The sequence below is a fragment of the Lipotes vexillifer genome, unplaced genomic scaffold (assembly GCF_000442215.2).
Source record: "Lipotes vexillifer unplaced genomic scaffold, Lipotes_vexillifer_v1.1 scaffold905, whole genome shotgun sequence".
NCBI lineage: Eukaryota > Metazoa > Chordata > Mammalia > Artiodactyla > Lipotidae > Lipotes > Lipotes vexillifer.
Window position 1 is genome coordinate 692,151 of NW_006796034.1, and position 16,800 is coordinate 708,950.

At 47.2% G+C, this 16,800-nt stretch overlaps 1 protein-coding gene across 1 annotated transcript in view; it reads right to left on the minus strand.

The window, feature by feature from the left end:
• ABCA4 (ATP binding cassette subfamily A member 4) overlaps positions 1-16,800 on the minus strand; it is a 130,898-nt gene that overhangs the window by 2,760 nt on the left and 111,338 nt on the right. Inside the window, 10 exon segments of the mRNA XM_007468108.1 lie at positions 587-836; positions 2,589-2,681; positions 2,768-2,871; positions 3,632-3,766; positions 7,352-7,493; positions 9,474-9,580; positions 11,356-11,418; positions 11,847-11,967; positions 14,367-14,496; positions 14,864-14,987. Coding sequence (XP_007468170.1) covers positions 587-836; positions 2,589-2,681; positions 2,768-2,871; positions 3,632-3,766; positions 7,352-7,493; positions 9,474-9,580; positions 11,356-11,418; positions 11,847-11,967; positions 14,367-14,496; positions 14,864-14,987 — 1,269 coding nt within the window.

A 16,800-nucleotide genomic window follows, 5' to 3' on the forward strand; every position in this document is an offset into this window, starting at 1 on the left:
ATGTATTTTTTTTACAATAAAAAGCGATCACGTTAAAAAACCCGACACATGGCACACATTTATCAAAACTCACTGAACTGTGCACTTTAAGTGGGTGCTTTCTATTGTATTTAAATTAAGCATTAGTAAAGTTGATTTGAAAAGAAAAAAAATGGCCACCACTACAAACCAGGAAGGAGAAATAATGTCCTAGAGCTGTTGGGAAGGATGCTGTAAAAAGGTCCGTGAAGGGGCTTCCCTGGTGGCGCGGTGGTTGGGAGTCCGCCTGCCGATGCGGGGGACGCGGGTTCGTGCCCCGGTCTGGGAGGATCCCACGTGCCGCGGACCGGCTGGGCCCGTGGGCCATGGCCGCTGGGCCTGAGCGTCCGGAGCCTGTGCTCCGCGGCGGTGGAGACCACGGCAGTGAGAGGCCCGCGTACCCCAAAAAAAAAAAAAAAAAAAAAGATTTCTGATATTCCAAGTTTTGCCCTAATGGACAGAGGGCCTAGAGTGTTGGCACTTGGGCATGTCCTGCCTCGCTCTTGTGTGGATTCCAGCCCAGCCCTTGCCCGGCCCCGCTCTGCATGTGGCGCCCTCTCGGCCTTGCCTGGTCCAGCGTGGTCTGCGTGACTGAGTACTCCTCGATGAGCAGCCTGTCCTTGTGGGAGACGAGCAGCCGGAAGATCCTGGCCAGGGAGGAGGAGGAGACCTGGAACTGCAGCATGTTGTAGTGCCTCTCCCTCTGCACGCTGCCTGGGAAGTTGCCCTGGAAGAACTGCTCCACAGGACCCAGGTCGGGAAGCAAGTCGTCCTTCGGGGATTTGATTTTCATTGTGACGATGTAGCCATCTCCAAACCTGAGGGAAGCACATGGCAGAGTGGTACAGGCCTGTTAGCAGCTGAGTCTAAGGAAATCCTGAAATGAGGACTAGACTCATCAAAAATACTGGGGATTAAAGGCATGTACTATAGACCTAGTGTACATGTTTAAAACTAGGATTAAAAGGGCCATGATGGTTCCTGGAGAAGTGGTTTGATACTTTTTCGAGGTCTAAATGCCTTGTGTGGTGAAGTGGGTCTCCAGACCTGTGTCACAGCTTCCTGTGTCCACCTCTTGGAGACATGGGTGTTCCCTGCTCCTTGCCCTTTAACATACTTGCTGAGGTCAAGGGTGGTCTGTCTGAGCCCTGTGCTGAGATCACAGGCTGCCCAGTGCTTACTCGGTGGTGGAAAGACTGCCCAGCCCTTTAAGAGACTGGCCTGGTGGGAGCAAAGTTTGGGAAGGCAGCTCTTCCCTGGGGAAGCTTCCAGAACAAATGGAGCTGCCAGGGCCAGGGCCATCGGTGCTTCCCTCCTCCCCTCACCAGGTCACCCACCTGTGGATAAAGAAAGGTCCACCAGAGTGAATGCATGGCGAGCTGGCTTCCCTTCACACTTACACCAAGGTATACTTACTTCAGTGCTCTCTCCATGATCCAGGATTGTTCCCCTTTACAATAAAATGCCTTTACCTTTCAGCCCCGGAAAACTGACCATCCTCCGCATGGGAACATTCCCTCTCACGTGCTCTCCCATGGGGATATTGAGGACTGAGAGGGAAAGGAGTAGGGAGCAACCATGTCTCCAGCAGGTGGCCACTGTAAGTTGCTGACGTGGGTCTGGTGACCTCACATGCTGAAGTCCCCCTAGATATCTGTGTACTGTGCAAGCTGTAGTTGCTCAAGATATCATGGGTCAAATGCCCAAATGCAGCTAATCTACTAGACCTTCCTCTCAACCACTTATCTGTATGATGTGTATGAAGCATGATGTGTATCGTGCAAGACACTCTCCTGGATACATGGAGATGAAGCGTCTCGGTGTAGATGAGGTGAGTTAGGTTCTCTTCCTTTCACCAATGGGCATGGTGACTTTTCTGTCCTGGGATCTCATTTATCTCTGATAAATGAGTGATAACTGTAAGTCCACCCTTCATAGTTTATAAAGCATATCAGAAGGCAAAGGAGCATGACATTCTTAATAAAATCTTATTTTAAGTGATTGTCGGCTTTGGCGTACAAACTGTCATTAATAACACATTATTTACAGCAGTCTACAATTTACAGGGGCGGGATAAACCTGCTGAAGATTACTGGCATTGCCGGTTTGTCATATAATACATGGTCATTTCTCAAATTCAAAAGCATATGACATGGCAGAAAGGAAGACTGATTGCTCAGGCCATTTGGTCTCTGAATCATTCCTACCATGGTTGTGGACTCTTATTAAATGGGTCATGGATTCTGGAACTGTTGGGCTAAGTGGTGGGATAATTAGGCAGTGGTAGTGACCCTCCCTCATCCCAACTGGGCTCTGCATTTGCCCCGATCAGACTCCCCATCTGGAGACTCGGTGAGCCTTCAGCCATAGGCAGTTAGCTCAACAGAGAGGAGTTACATTCAGCACAACAGCTTTCTCCATCTACTGCTGCAGAATGAGGGCCAGACACCTCTGCCCGTGGGATGAGGGGGCAGCAGGACTCCCCCACATGTTAGTAGAGAGCACAGGGCCTGGTTGACTGCCCCTTTTTTCCCAGAAGGTAATAAAGGCAATCCCCACCATATCCTTACTTGTACTTGAGGTGCTGAATGGTGCCCAGACACTGAAAGGTGCCCTTCGCCATGATGGCAAGCCGGGTACACAGGGCCTCGCACTCTTCCATGCTGGGGGCGGGGGAGAGCAGGTGAGGACTGGGAGGACTGGACTCCATTGCCCGCCTGCTCCTCCCCAGTCCCTGGGAATCTCTTGCCTGTGGGAAGTGAGGACCACAGCTCTCCCTTCTCTGATGATGCTCATGATGGTGTTCCACAGCATGCGGCGTGCCTGGGGGTCCATGCCTGTGGTGGGTTCATCCTGTGGGGAGAGAGAGAGGACAGGGGGCTGGTTCCGGCACCCTCCTTGGCTGACTCCCTCTGAGAAGCTCTGCTCTCTGGCAGACAAAACACAAATTCACTCCCCCGTGGGGCAAGACCCGGGGAAGCCAGCACAGGGCATGGAAGGCGGGAGGTGCATCAGGACCGTGAAGAAACATCATGCACACCTCTAGACCCGTTTCAGCCCGTGACTGGGTTAAGGTTGATTAAGGCAATGATAGAGTTATCTTAAAAAAAGGAAAAAATTCTCTGTATATGTTTGCAAGGAGGCAGGAACATAGCTCAGGTGATTTTCAGGGTCCCTCCAAGGCCTGTGATCCATGCCTTCATAAACCCCAGACTACATGGGTATGGGGGCCTCAGGCCTGGTCCAGCTTTGGTGAGAACCACATGAGCTGTTGCTCCAGGCCAGTGCGCCTGTCCAGTTAGGACCCCAGACAGGCCTCGTCAGGCAGTACAATTTTTGACCAGTCCCTGACATTCTGCAGAGGGGCTGAACTTCCCTGCTAGAGCCTGCAGCCCCCAAGAGGCTTCCCAGGAACTCACAGTAAGAATGTGCTGTGACTCTACCTCCCCGCAAGAGCTGTGAACCGAACACTGGGCTGATATGCTCAAAACGAGCAGAATAGGCAACAACCCAGACAAAAACAGCCCGCTGCGTTTTCTAAATCTGCTGACCCAACAACAGAGATGCAGCACTCAGCTCTTGCAAGCCCTTTGGTGGTCCCGGTGGGGCTCACCAGTAGCACCAGCAGTGGGCAGCCTATCAGTGCAATGGCTGTGGAGAGTTTCCGCTTATTGCCTGCACTGTAGGTGCCGGCCAGGCGGTCTGCGTAGAGAGACAGGCCCAGGCTCTGAATACTCCAGTTTGTCACCTAGGGAAGAGAAAGAAACCCCATTTGGGATAAACAAGCAAACACCCCAAACCTCCACCAACTCAAAGTCTTGGGCTCCCAGATCGCATACCTTCAGGATGACAGACCCAGCTAGGCTGAAAAAGGACCACCTGCTGGCTCAGGGGGTGGCTCGTGGCCTTCAAGGGCCAGATGTCTCCTTTCCACTGTGGGCCTTAGATCTCCGTGTGGTTTGGTCTGCTCCACACCCGTTGGGTGTAGCCCCCTGAGAAATGGCCTTCACCTTTACAAGAGTTGGACAGTGCTTCTCACCCAGTGTCCTGGACTATGGCTAGGAGTAGAAGAGGAAGAGTCCTAGGGTCTGTTTAAGAAGATGGTGGGTCCCAGACCTGTTGATACCACCCCTCATCATGGTCACACTTCAAGTCTTGTGTGTGCATCTAATATATACTCACTGAGCACCTTCTATGAACCAGGCATAGAAGGGTGCTAAAGAATAATGGTGAACATGGCCACTGCTGCTGTACTCACAGATGGAAGGGGGTGGTGACAAGACAACCAAAATACACAGAATAATGAGATTGTAACAGCGCTTTGAGGGAACTCAACAGTAAACTACGATAGAGAATACTGTGTGCGCGTGTGTGCGCGTGTGTGCACGTGCATGTGCACGGAAGGAAAGCTAGGGAGGTCTCGTGGAGACAGGCCCACCATGCCTCTGCCTTTTGCACCTCTACCTGGAATGTTCTTCCCCAGATATCCACATGGTTCACTCAGGTCTTCACCCAGAAGTCACCTCCTCTGTGAAGCTGTCCCTGGGCCACCCTACCTGAAAGTGCATACCCCACACTTCTTCCCTGCTTTATTTTTCCCCTACGGACTTTTTACTCTCAAGTGTATTGTGTATTTTACTTGTTTATCTTTTTAGTGTCTGTCCCTCCCACTAGAATATAAGCTCCAGTTTTTACTTTTTATTTGGAATAGTCCCCAACTGACAGAATTGTGTAAGAATAATGCAAAGAACACTCACAGACTCTCAGTCTATTTTTCTCTCTCCTTCTCTTACACACACAAAAATACCCACACACACACACACAAACACACACACACACAAACACACACACACACACACAATGTTTTCAGACTCATCTGAGGGTCAGTTATACTTGGCCCTTCATTCCTAAATACTTCAGTGTCTATTTCCTAAGTATAGGGACATCCCCTTACATAACCACAGTACAGTTATGATTGTCAGTAAATTTAATATTGTCATGATACTTTTATCTAGATTATTACCCTTCCCAGTCTGATTTTTCCAATTCACTCAGTAATGTCCTTTCCAGTGCTCTTTTCTCTCCAGTACAGGCTGCAGTGTAGTGTACATTATTCAGTCACTGTGTCTACTTAGCCTCCTGTGATCAGGAACATCTCCATAGGCTTTCTCTGCCATTCCATGTCTTTTATGACTTTGATAATTTTTAAGAATACAACCCATATATATATATATATATGTATATATATATATATATATATATATTTTTTTTTTTTTTTAATAGAATGTTTCTCTAGATCTTGTCAAATGTTTTCTCATGATAAGGTTCAGGTTATGCATCCCAATCAGAATATTCTGTAGGTGAAGTTGTGTCCTTCTCAGGATATCACATCTAGGGGTATGGGATGTCCATCTGACCCTCAGTGGTGATGGTGGTTTTGAGTACCCAGTTAAAGTGTTGTCTAATTTCTCCACTGTAAGATTATCAGGCTTCCCCCTCACAACCAATAAGCAATCTGTGGGAGATACTTTTAAGCCATAAAAATATCTTGCTTTTCATAAAAAATTTCCCCTAGACTCAGCAACCACAAATCTTGTCACAACCCAGTCTTTACTCTGATCCTTGCAAAATGATTTTTGCGCTCTGCAACTTCCTGCACACTAACTAGCTGGCTCTCAGCATTTGACTGTAGGCAAGAACCATCCCTTCTCTCCTGATTATTTACTTATCTACTTAACAATATGGAGTTATAAATCCCTACTTTTCCTCCAATGTTTTATAATTGTCATGGTATTTAATTATGTTGATGCTTAAATAGTCCCACATTTGGCCATTGGGAGCCCCTTCAAGATGGCTCCTGTGCACTTACGACATGCCTCTATCATTTTTTTTTTTAAAGCACTCTTTACTTTCTGACATAATAAGATGTTCCAGGCTCATTTTACCTATGGTGTCTCAGCCCTGGAATTTGTCAGTTGTCTGAAGAGTCATAATTCCTTTCAGTGGGGAATGGTATTAGAGATCAAAATCTGGACACTTAGATATACTCATTTTTACTGGGGTATTTTTGCTTCTTGGCCTTTTCAGAGGACAGATATATGTACACACAAACATGCACACACATGCACATACCTATGTACACATATGTACAATATACATGAGCACATACGGCATGCATGCACAAACATAAGCTCACAACTATTTCATGAGTTCACAGTAATAGCTCCAATTCCAATCCATCCTTACAGGATTCTTTCTTACTTTCCCCCTTTTCATATTTGTATGTCTCTTCTTCCACATTGGGAACTCTGGCTCCAAACAACATAAACACATTTATTCATTTACTTAGTCCTACAAAACATGTAAAATTGTTTCAGAATTGCTTTGCCCATGCCACTATAAGAAACAAATCAACTAAAAAGAGCTCATAATTTGCTTGTAGCTCTTTCTTTCTGCTCCAACTGCCCAAGACTGAGGATATACTGTCAAATATTGTATCATCAGTTATTTGCATTAGTTCTTTTCCTCCCCTCCTGTGTGATTATGACATTCATTTGAAATAAAATTGGGTTAATTTGTTTTAGTTTGCTTTCAGTGTTAGGATTTTCTTTCCATTTTTACCTCTTTTTCATTCTTACTGATTTAGTTTTATTTTTTTGAATATGTGGAACATTAACATGCTTCTAAAAGTTTAAACTACACAAAAAAATACCCTGAGAGAAGTGTTATTCTCTCCCATTTCCCTCTTGCTGACCACTACATTTATTGTCTTCCAGCTTATCCTTCCTATATTTCTATTTGTAAAGGTAAGCAGACATATTTACGTTTTCTTATTTTTCCTACTTTCTTACACTAAAAATCAGCATTCTACATGTGCTCTTTTGCACTTTGCTTTTTTTCACTTAACTGTATCTCCTAGAAAGAACTCCATATCAGTTCACAGAGATTTTCTTTTTTACAGCTGCATAAGACCTTATTGTATGTATTTATCACAAATTATTCAGCCAACTTCCTATGTCTGAACATTTAGCTAATTTCCCATATTTTATGAGTAAAATGCAGTGAATAACCTTGTGCATATGCATTTTGTACCGGATCAAAGGGTAAATGTGTATATCGTTTTGTTAGATATTAGGGCAGGACTGTTTTTTAATCTGTTTTGTTCACTGCTATACCTTTGTTTTCCAGAACAGTACTTGACACGTAGCAGACACTCAGTTGAGCATTTGTTGAATGAATAAATGGATAGCGTGCTCCAGCTTTCCCATCTCTAAATAAATGCATTCTCATAAAACAGGTTCTCGAGTAGCCATAACAAACCATGTTTATTTACCCTCTTGATTTTCTCTGCTGGTACACCTCGAAGCCGGGCATAAAGGTAAAGATGTTCTCGCCCTGTAAGCTGGTCATCGATTGCATCAAACTGAGGACAGTAGCCCATACTTTGATGGACGTCAGAAATATTGGTTAAAATACTGCAAGAAGAAAAAGCAGTTAGCAGGTTTCCTTCGCAAAGTAGGTGACCAGAGATCTAGGGCTGGAGGAGTTTCTGCCAATAAGATAAGAAAGCTGCCTCTTCTCTTCTCCCATTTTGCTTTAGAAATGTGCACGACATTTAGCAATCAGAGCAGGGGCGGTTTGGTTAGAAACTGACAAACTCCAGGAGTTCTGAGCTTTGAATCCAATCAGATTCTCCCGTTTCCCTGTCTAGGATAAACTGAATACCTGCTACCCAAAGACAGCTATGCTTTTGGATTGGTTCACCTCTTAAAAACAAAGGGACGATCAAATTTAAGAAAATGACTAGTGGTTTTTGATCCCTTTCAAACATTTGGAAAGTCGCTAGAGAAGACGTGTGCTTTCCAATGGAAGTAAATTTCTCCATTTGTGTTTAGTGGCAGAGATACAGTCAGTGAAAGAGGAACCAATCAGATCACCACCTAGAGCAAGAGGCTGGCAGAAGAGAAGAAGAAATGAAATGAACTGAGTCTATCAACTCCCTTTGACCAATATATTCTCTCCCGCTAGAAAATATATTGCCTAGATGAAAAAATAAACTGTCCATAGACTGATCTAATTTCCTTCCCCCTTCTCTTATAGCTTAGGGTCTGTGAATAAAGGATGGATGCAACAGTATGCAACAGGATGGGCCTTGTAGTTCCCCACTATGACATAAACTACTTAGGTGTGGCTGGTGGGCCCATTAAAAGCACCCAGAGAAGCAAGGAGTGTACTTCACCAAATTCACAGGAGCTACTCCCCTGAAGAACCTGAATCCTGTGTCTTAAACCTATACGTTCTTTCTAGCTTCTGTCTTGGTTTTACCTTCTGGGCATCTGTGTCTCACTTGGACTATAACTTGATGTCTCATGGTAAAACCTATTGTCCCCCCACCTCCACTCCCTGCCCTTTCCCCTTTGTTACCATCATGAAGTCATTTGCTTGGCTAAGCTAGATCTGAAGATGAGATAGACCCAGCCATGGCTCCACCTCTGCCATTCCCTTTGCTCTAGACCCAACAGGGATGGCTGGGGAACCAAATTCATCCTATTTGAGCCAGTGAAGAATGCTTAGCACTCTCCCCACCCAGGGAGCATTGGGCCATATTGAGGATGGCTTTCCCTAGTCAAGCAGACGTTGATTAGATATCAGCAGTGCCTAACTCCACCCACCAACGAGGGCAGAGAGTTTCTCTGGGCACATCTAATGTGTGTGAGCTCTGCTGTTCAAAGGGCAGCCTGGAAAGAGGCAGACAAGTGCAGGCTCATGTTCTCTGTACTGTCCTGTGGATGACCAGTCTGTTTCCATCCTCCTTATTTCAGAGAGCAGCAGGCACCCTCCCAGAATCCAAGGGCACATGCCAGTTTTCCCTTTATAGGGGAACCTTGGCCTGCAAAGCCAAGTGTTGACACAGAAATAGCCAATGCAGAATAAGGCCTCTGAGGGCCCCAAACCAACCCCCATCTAGAAACTCAACCCAGAGAAAGGATGTGTCATCACAGAGGTTCTTAACCTGGGGTCCAGGAGTTCCTGCAGGGTCATAAATGTGCTTCAGGGCTCAGTAAATTCCCCAAAATGCAAAGAACGTAGGAAGAGAGGTAATGGGAAACACTGGTGTATTTTTATAGGAAGAAGGTGCGTGATCAAAGGGTGAGATGTTTATGAACCACAAAAGACTAAGAACCACTGATTTGGTGCTTCTCAGAGCTTTCCTAGAATTCACGCTAACAGAGGAATCTCTTAACAATCACAATTCAATTAAATTTTCCAGAGAGTCTATGTCTTAGACTTTTTGGACCATGTCCTCTGGGAGGTCCACCCTTCTGCACATATCTTTCAGACTCTCAGAGTTACCCTCAGATACAGGGTCAATGCTTACCCTTCCTATGGTGGGACAAGGACATGGCTTAGGACCTGGGAGAGACACCCCGAGAAAGGATGAGCAGGACACTCACCTCTTGCCTGCGACAGTGGCATCACCTGACGTCACCGTGCTGTCCCCAGTGAGCATCTTGAATGTGGTTGTTTTGCCAGCTCCATTCACTCCCAGGAGGCCAAAGCACTGAGGGAGAACACACAGAACTGGCCTCACCCTAGAGCCCAGGAAGGTCTGGAGTGTCAGGCCCTGGGGCAAGTGTGTGGGGTGGGGGGAGGCATTTTAGGCCTGTGCTGCCTTTGTGGAGGTCACTAGCCATGTACGGTGTAAGGCAGCAGAATGTGCCACTTTGGCATAAGGATGCTTTTGAGCCAAAGGCAAATGAGAAGAAGCAGATATAAGAAAAGCTCTCTGCCCTCCCCCCTATTTGCTTCAAAGCAGGACATAAATTTACAAGGTGTTTCCCTTGCCTCTCTACCAAGATGGAGAAAAATTAATCACTGGAGACAACTTTAGACTCTTACCAGCTTGGAGATGAAACCAGAGGAATCTACATAACAAACTTTACTAACTAGCCTTCAATCTACCATTAGTTACCCATATACTTGCCTTCCTACAATTTGCCACCCTAGAAACTATAAGTCCCTTTCCTTTGTCTTGCAACTTCCCTAAAAATGCATTGTTCCTTTGCTAAGATGCTATATAAGCCCAAGTTCTAACCACCCCTTTGGGGTAGTCCTCTCCCATGTGTATGTACGGTACACATGGTAACAAACTTCTCTTTGTTTTTCTCTTGCTAACCGGTCTTTGGTCAGGCCAGTTGACAGAGCCCCAGCCCCAGAACCTAAGAGGGTAGTACGAAGGAGAATTTTTCCTCCTTGACAGTGGCTACTGAGCACTTGAAATGTATCTACGTGTGCTATAAGGTAAAACACACACTAGATTTTGTTGTTGTTGTTGTTAGTTTCTGCTTTATAACAAAGTGAATCAGTTATACATATACATATGTTCCCATATCTCTTCCCTCATGTCTCCCTCCCTCCCACCCTCCCTATCCCACCCCTCCAGGCGGTCACAAAGCACCGAGCTGATCTCTCTGTGCTATGCGGCTGCTTCCCACTAGCTACCTACCTTATGTTTGGTAGTGTATATATGTCCATGCCTCTCTCTCGCTTTGTCACAGCTTACCCTTCCCCCTCCCCATATCCTCAAGTCCACTCTCTAGTAGGTCTGCGTCTTTATTCCTGTCTTACCCCTAGGTTCTTCATGACATTTTTTTTCTTACATTCCATATATATGTGTTAGCATACGGTATTTGTCTTTCTCTTTCTGACTTACTTCACTCTGTATGACAGACTCTAGGTCTATCCACCTCATTACAAATAGCTCAATTTCGTTTCTTTTTATGGCTGAGTAATATTCCATTGTACATATGTGCCACATCTTCTTTATCCATTCATCCGATGATGGACACTTAGGTTGTTTCCATCTCCGGGCTATTGTAAATAGAGCTGCAATGAACATTTTGGTACGTGACTCTTTTTGAATTATGGTTTTCTCAGGGTATATGCCCAGTAGTGGGATTGCTGGGTCATATGGTAGTTCTATTTGTAGTTTTTTAAGGAACCTCCATACTGTTCTCCATGGTGGCTGTACCAACACATACTAGATTTTGAAGACTTAGAACAATAACAAAAAAGAATGTAAAATATCTCATAATGTTTTATACGAATTACATGTTGAAGTGATACTATTTCAGATATATTGTATAAAATTAATGATTAAGATTAATTTCACCTGCTTTTACTTTTTTCCTGTGGCTACTAGAAAATCAGAATGACCTGACCTACGGTGGCACATGTTTTATGTCTATTGGCCAGCTCTGCTTGAGAGGAGACCAGAGACATGCATAGGAGCTGATTTTCTGAGGCCCTTTCACATGCGGCCTGCAGAGTACCCACCTCTCCGGGGCGGACTCCCACACACAGCCTGTCCACCGCTGGGCTGGAGCTGCCTGAATAAATCTGTAAGATCCAGAGAAAGTGAACTGAGGACTGAGAGCGAGTTAAGTAGGGAGGGTAAGAGAGCAAAGGATGCTTTAGGCGAAGGTTACATTTTGACACGAATGTGTAGAGAGGTGCTGTGAGCACTGAGTCTCGAAGCTGACCCCCTGTGTGGAAATGGAATGGAGGAAGATTAGCGGGGCTCACCTGCAGTGGCTGTCACTGAGGCCCTGTGTCCGTGCCCAAGATGAATACTAGGGCAAGTGCGTTGAGTGTTCTTGGAAGACAAGTTATAACACAGAGGTTTTATAACCTCACATAAAATTAGGGAAAGGAATTGCTTGGATAAGCGTATTGCTTATTTTACAGAAGGCAAATTACAACATGGTGCCACCATCTCTGGTCCAACTGGCACCTCCAAACTAACACGCCGGCAACTATTCCCTTACCTTGGTTAGTTCATTTAGCCTTAAGATATCAGTTTTATTTCCTCCACTAATAATTCTTTGTCTTTCTTCAGCCACATCATCATCTTCATCTATGATAGGCTCCTTAGCAGGCTCGGCAGTCCTAGATGAAGAAAAGAGGACAGAGTGAGCTGGTGTACAGCATCCTTGGCACTGTTCTTTTCCTCTGACATTCTTCCCACTCCCTGGCTTCTGCCCCGGCCTGGCCTTTCACCCCCGCAGGCTTGAACTCTCAAAAGGACTCCCCACAGGAGAGGCGTTAGGCATTAGGCAGAGAGGGCAAGTGCTCGAGTCCAGAGTCTGCCCTGGGCTCCAGTCCTGGCCTTCCCATGTGTGACTCTGGGCATGTCACCGAACCTCTCCAAACCTCACCTCCTTCAACCATAAGATAGGGAGGGGCTGGTAAGATCATGTGCCTCATGGGATTGTGGTGGAGACGCACTTGGCACAGTGTCTGGCACAGAGTCAAGACTCCTAACCTGAGAGCTGTTATCATGAAAAAAACCCTTCGTCTATGGCAAGCACTCAGCAAATGATAGTTACTAGTGCCCAAGCCTCCCACTTCTTTTAGTCCATCAGGTTATCTCATGCCCCCAACCGTAGTTCTCCATCAGCTGTACGTTAAAGCCCTAACTCCTCAGCTGAAATCCCAGAGCCCTGCAGTCAGGCTCCACCTACTCTTCCCACCCGCTCTCCCATTTATCTCTTGGACTAACTCCTCCGCCAACCGTTTGATCTACCCATGGTCCCCAGCCCATGCTAGCCTTTCCCAGCTCGAGCCCCCGCAGGCACCGCCAGTGGCTCAGTGTTCTCATTCTCCTGCCCTGCGGAGCAGAATCCTCCTCGCCCTTAAAAGCCCAGCGTCTTCTCTGAAACCCTCCCTGAACACCCTGACCTCCACGCTTTCCTTCCTTCCTCCCTGGCCATATCCAGTTCATTACTAAGTACTGTCTAACGGACTCCCTACTATTTATCCAATCAACTTCTTTTACTCCATCTCCTAATGCCCCCATTCCTTTTCAGGTTACCACTGTCTCACGCCTGGGTGCCAAAGCGGCCTCCTGTCTGGTCTCTCTCCTTCTAACCCTGGCAGATCATGTCATTCGCCTGAGCAAAACACCCCAACAGCTTTCTGCTGCCCTCAGCCTTAAATTCTAGGTCCTCACCAAGGTGGGGGGCATTTCACCACCTGGCTCTGCCCTCCTCTCCAGGCCCATCTCTCATCCCCCTCACCCTCTCCTTTCACGGACACCCTGAACTCCCCACAGGCAGGCATGTCCTCTTCCAAGAGCACCTCTTCTTCCTCCCTCTCCTTCCTCTCTTTTCCTGGTTGCTTCCCAGTATGGGCATGGCTGTCTTCTTGAAGCCAGAGACTGTGGAATACTTCTCTGGTCTTCCTTCCGGCCTAATGTGGCAGGACACGCTCAATGGTGCTGACACCAGAGTCTGAAGCTAATGAGTCTGTTTCAGTAAATAACTCCTCCCCCTCTCCCGCCCCAGGCCCCCTAAGATGTGGCCAAAGCTGCAGGGGTCCTGTAAGGGCTGAGGCTTCCGTGGACAGCGACTCCTCACGCTGTCTTTCCCACACTAGAACCACGTACTGGCCATGTTATTTTATTCTAAGTGTGTTGACACCCATTATCTCATTCAGTCTCTTTCCAACAATTCAATTCCCTGTGGATCAAAACCTCAAGACAAGTCCTCTGAATCTTTATTTACATGTGAGCACATTCAGCCTGAGAGGATGAGAGGATAAGAGACAAACACTGTCGGGGAAAGCTTCTTCTGAGTGCCCCATGATTTGCAATCTGGGCCTCTGGGCTGAGCCCAGTAAATGTCAGCCTAGGTTGCAGAGGGGGCTGCCCTCTGGAAAGTTGAGCACCCACTTCAGAATGATGCAGGGCCTCAGGCAAGAGCATGCGAAGAACGGCACAGCTGGGGTGGGTCAGGGCTGGCGGGAATCCCCTTCTTCCCCAACCAGGGGGGCACAATCACTGGCCCACCCGCTCCACACTGCACCTGGCTGCCTTCACCCCAAATGTCACCCCCATATTACTCCCTTCCTTCCCTGCCCTGTCCCCATTCTCAACTCTCTAACTAGCGTAGGGGCCCGCTTTGTCTATTTTCTCATGAATGCATAAATCTATTTCCTCGTACTTTGGATACCAATGAATCATTCTCATTTGCAATGCTATGATCCAATTTAATATGACTATCTGTTTCTTAAATGAATGGGATTAAATATCAGTGATTGAAATTAAGAGCATTGTATTTTAAACACTTTAAACTTTTAAACTTTAAATATGCACAAATTCTAATGTGCCTATATTAATGTACCTCTCCTTGTATTATTCAGAACAAACCAGGCTTCAAGAGCATAAAAAACTTTATGGAGTGGGGCTCATGAGGAAAGAGATGACCACTTGGATGTGAAATCAAGTTCCCTGACTGACAGGCACAAAGAGCTGGCCTTGGTACCCTCAGGGCGCGGCGCGAGCGTACCATAGGCTGAAGAAGAATTGGTACTGGATGAGGAGGGTCAGGAGGAAGTACACCAACCCTTCTATTGCCATGGCAACCAGGTTCTTCCCAATCAGGTCCCACTGGAACAGATTTGAAGAGTGCTCCTCACCTGGGGATGGAGACCACCAGAAATCGACAGGAATTAAGTCCACTTAACTGCCCCAGCTGTCCCCAAAGACCTAGTTACAACACTAGGCTCAGCTAGACTAGGCCTTATGCAAGGGATTAAGTCAGAGCCAAACCCAGGTCTCATACCGGCTCCTCAAGTGAGAGTAGGGAAGAGTAGGAACTGCCCTTGACCCCTCCTAGTCTCCTTAGCCATGGAAACAGAGGCACTCTGATTCCTTCTAGTGTCCGGAAAATCCCAGACCAACCAGGTGCCCCCAGCCCCAGCCCAGGCTGCAGGGCTGTCATAGGAACGCCCACTGTAGCCCTCCCAGCCTTGGAGGATCCAGGGCCATGTGACTGCTACCCACCAAACCGGGCATAGACGTCTGTCACAGCCTGGCTCAGTGCCAGGTCAATGAGGCCCCGGCCCAGGCAGAAGTGGGGGAAGATAACGAGCAGCTTCCTCAGCACGGCACTGAGCCTGAGCAGTGTCTGAAATACAGAAAAGCAGGACAGTCAGTGATGGAGGCCAAGCTTGGCTGCCCCTCCTGAGCGGGGTGGGGCCTGGATGCCCTCACGGACCAGGACCAGTGGAAGGCCTGCAGCCAGAGGGGACGCAGCAGCCAGACTGGCTACCGGAAGGATTTGTCAAGCAGATAGGAAGTTTTGGAATACTCACAGGAGGTGCCTCTAGCCGGCAGCCTGCTTGAGGAGCTTTCACTGCAGACTCACTTTGACAGTACACAGGAACCCTCCAAGGCTTTTGTTACCAGGAGATGCAGCTGCTGGGAGTGTGGCCCAAGTCTCTCTCCTTTGGTACAGCTGTGAGCCACACTGGGGGCTGAAGCTCTGTCATTGGCAATATCTTAGCCTAGCTTGTACCAAACGGGAGAGGGGCCCTGAGCATCTTCTAGCTCTGCTTCTCAGCCCCCATGGGACAGCTACCGCTGTCTGCAACTGTCACCAGCAGAAAAGACGGCTGGAGACTTCCCCTGGTGTCTGGGTTGAGTTGTGGGGACTTGTTTTCAGGTGGTAGAAGGTGCTTGCTGCCTTAGCCTCAAGTGTCAGTGTCAGGCAGAGGGGACACCGAGGGGGTGAGGCTGACCCACTCTTCTGGCCCATCCCTGCTGCACAACCTCCTTCCTCTCCAGCCTCCGAACTTTTGCTTACGTTACCCCATCTCCTTCTATCTACCCCTCCCCAGGGTCCCACCCCACTACTCCTGGAAGGAACTATGCTCTTTTGCCTCTAGGCCTTTGCACTTGCAGCTTCTATTAACCACTGCTGTTAGCTGGAAAGAATGCTCTTTCCCCTCCTGCTCTCTGGCAGATTCCTGCCCTTCTTTAGAAAGCTAGCTCAGATAACCCCTTCTCTCATAAGCCTTTTCAGATTCCCATGGTAAAATATCCAATCCTCTCTGACAGGACTTACCACATTGCCATGATTAATTATTTTTTTACCTGCCTATTTTCTGCACTAGTCAGTGGTCCCCAGAGAACAGGAACTGGGGCCAAAACATTTTGGTGTCCTTCCTAAACACCTTACACATGATTAGTTCATAGAAGGTACCTCATTGTTTATTAAATCGGATAATAAAATCCTACTTATTCCAGGCCAGGCTCAAACTTAATTCCTCTACCAAGATCCTCCTGACCCCCACAGTCCAGCTGTTTTGGCCCACTCTGTAGTGTTTCATCTGTCTTGCTCCTTTGATGTTCTGCCATACACTAATGGAATGTCACGTACCGTGGTTTATATCAGTTCCTAACTTGGTGTGCAGGTCATTTACTGACTGGAAGGGGAGTTCCTGGGGCCACGCTTGTTTATATCAGCACATCTATCACATGGTGCTTACCTAGTGGATGCCTCTGGGACCTGGGGAGCCTCCTGTGGCATCCTGGGAATTTCTGCAGCATCTATTCCACAGTTTAGGTGAAAGAACCCAGCATTTTTTTTTTTTTTTTATGCAGGGGAGGGGGTGTGCTCAGTAATTGTTGGCTAAATGAGTGTAGCCCGCAGGAGGGAGGCTGTTTTGAGTTGCTTTAAGCTATTTAATTATTCTGAAGTAACAGGCTCGCTTAAGACTTAGTGAGCTGTGAGCCTGTGACAAAAACAGCTCTGAAGAGCAGCATTTTCAGTCTTCCAGGATGCTCTGACCATTGGCAGAGTCTGTATTCTCATCCACCTCCCTTCTGGGGTCTGACTGTGATATGGTACGATTTTTTTTATCAGTTATGGGACAGATGGGGTTTTGCTTCTTGTTTAGTGGCCACAGAAAGCCTGACAAGGTCAGGGAAAGAGGCGC